The sequence below is a fragment of the Galeopterus variegatus genome, unplaced genomic scaffold, assembly GCF_000696425.1.
Source record: "Galeopterus variegatus unplaced genomic scaffold, G_variegatus-3.0.2 Scaffold172, whole genome shotgun sequence".
Taxonomy (NCBI): domain Eukaryota; kingdom Metazoa; phylum Chordata; class Mammalia; order Dermoptera; family Cynocephalidae; genus Galeopterus; species Galeopterus variegatus.
The window spans coordinates 469,917-471,907 of record NW_007726283.1 but is presented as its reverse complement, the minus strand read 5'-3'; the positions used below and the strand labels follow the sequence as shown (position 1 = coordinate 471,907).

Here is a 1,991-nt window from a genome sequence, read left to right as displayed (position 1 = left end):
CTTGTAAAATGTTTTAAATTCTAAGTCAGTTATTAAAACCTCATATTTGAAAATGTAATTATTATTTTATGAAAGTGAGATAATCCCTGTGTTTTAAAAATGCAAGCAGCCAGTGAAGTGGCCGCATGAATTACATGGACTGTCTTACTAATTCATTTCAAAGTGTGGGGGAAGAATTAGGCTTTATGCCAAAGTAGTGCTGAATTTTAGCCATGTAGGAAGCATCCTGAAGTTTGATCAGTCAGATTCACCAGGGTTATATTAATATTGTATCAATATTGTATTGTTATGAGGATGTTTACAGTTTACTACTTTGGGCTGTGAGCCATGGAGAACATGGCCAATTGCTCTTTCTGTCTGATCTGATTTCCTTTGACATAAGATTATGCCTAATTAGTTGAACTCATTCAGATAATTCAACTAGAAAAACAATATCTTGAATTTGAGGGGGAGGTAGTTTTGATGTCAGGGTTATCCAAACGACTAATTGCTCAGTTTCTTCATGTGCCATGAATTTGTCCATCTTTCAATTTATTTTAAACTGTACAAAATTAGAGAAGCTACTCTGGCATATGCTAGTAACATTGTTAAAAGTTATCCTTTTTAATACGTAGGTGGTGGTCGAAATCCAGTAACTCCTCGATACATGCGACACTTCAATATTATAACAATCAATGAGTTTAGTGATAAATCCATGTTTACAATTTTCTCTAGAATCTTAACCTGGCATTTAAAAATCTGGTAAGTAACTTAAGGTTTGTTTGTTTTCTCATTAAGAGGTATAAAATCTTGTAGAAACATATCAATATAAACACTGCTTCTCCAACGTTTCCGTGAAAGCATCCCTGGACTAGACAAGGAAAAGGTAACAGACAACATCTCTCCCCTCTGTTCCTCCCGCCTCCCAGCATGGGAGCATATCACGGGGGTCAGAGCATTCTGGTGTATAATATGTCCATGTTTGAATTCTTATTTTGAATTTTCATCACTGAGTATAATTAATGCTGGAAAGATGTGCCAGGTTGGTCCTGTGATTTTTATACCCTTCAGTAGAACTATAGAGTTCTGCAGGGGTATCCATGTGCAAGTTTGAGAAGCATCGCCTTACAGCCTATGTCCTGGGGAAATGTTCCGCCCTGTCTCTGGAGATTCAGTGCCACTCCTCGCAGGCATGAATGTCGGGCACTAAGCTGCCCTGGGCAGTGAAAGTCTTGGCTCCCTGAGGCCCATCCTCAGGAAGCTGTCACTCCTTGCCCTATCCAGTGATGTCAGAGGAGACAGTTCTTTGTCTAGCCAGAAGTTAAATATAGCCCATTTTTCCAAACAAATATTCTTCCTCATGTCCTTTCTAACCTAATCGTGCACTTTGCCCTTTTAATCCTGGCTCCCTATTTTACTCTCCTTTTTCTTTTTCTCTTTTCCTTATTTTTTATGTATTTCTATTTTCTTCCTTCCTTCTCTGAAAAGACCCATTTCACCAGTGTTCCTTGTGGATTCTGTTTATATGCAGTTGAGAACACCAGTGAGTAAAAGAAGTTAGGAAGCCTTTGTCGAGTGGATACTGGATTTGGGGTCACAAAATCTGTGTTCCTTGTCCGACTCTTCTGCTCACTTGTTTAAATAGCTTTAAGCTCACTGAAGTGGTCCTGCTTATTTCACAGGGTTTCTGTGGACATAGCATAAAACAGTGAATGAAAAGTAGCTTTAAAAAAAGTGAAAATCTATTATTATCATAAAAATAAATTTTGTAAATCAAATTGATTTAGTCAGAATTAACATTTTATGTTGGTCATGCTAGATATCACTTATGTATCCTTATTCTATATTTGCTAACATTTTTCTTTCTTTGTATTTTAAATTTTTAAGTTACAGATTTCCAGATGATTTCCTAGATTTGACCACACAAATTGTACGTGGCACAATGACTCTGTATAAAGAAGCAATGAAGAACCTCTTGCCTACTCCAGCTAAATCTCACTACTTGTTCAACC

At 37.0% G+C, this 1,991-nt stretch overlaps 1 protein-coding gene across 1 annotated transcript in view; it reads left to right on the top strand.

Annotated features, from left to right (window-relative positions):
* DNAH7 (dynein, axonemal, heavy chain 7) overlaps nucleotides 1-1,991 on the top strand; it is a 250,129-nt gene that overhangs the window by 127,421 nt on the left and 120,717 nt on the right. The window contains 2 exon segments of the mRNA XM_008563289.1: nucleotides 615-741; nucleotides 1,867-1,984. Of these exon segments, the coding sequence (XP_008561511.1) occupies nucleotides 615-741; nucleotides 1,867-1,984 (245 nt within the window).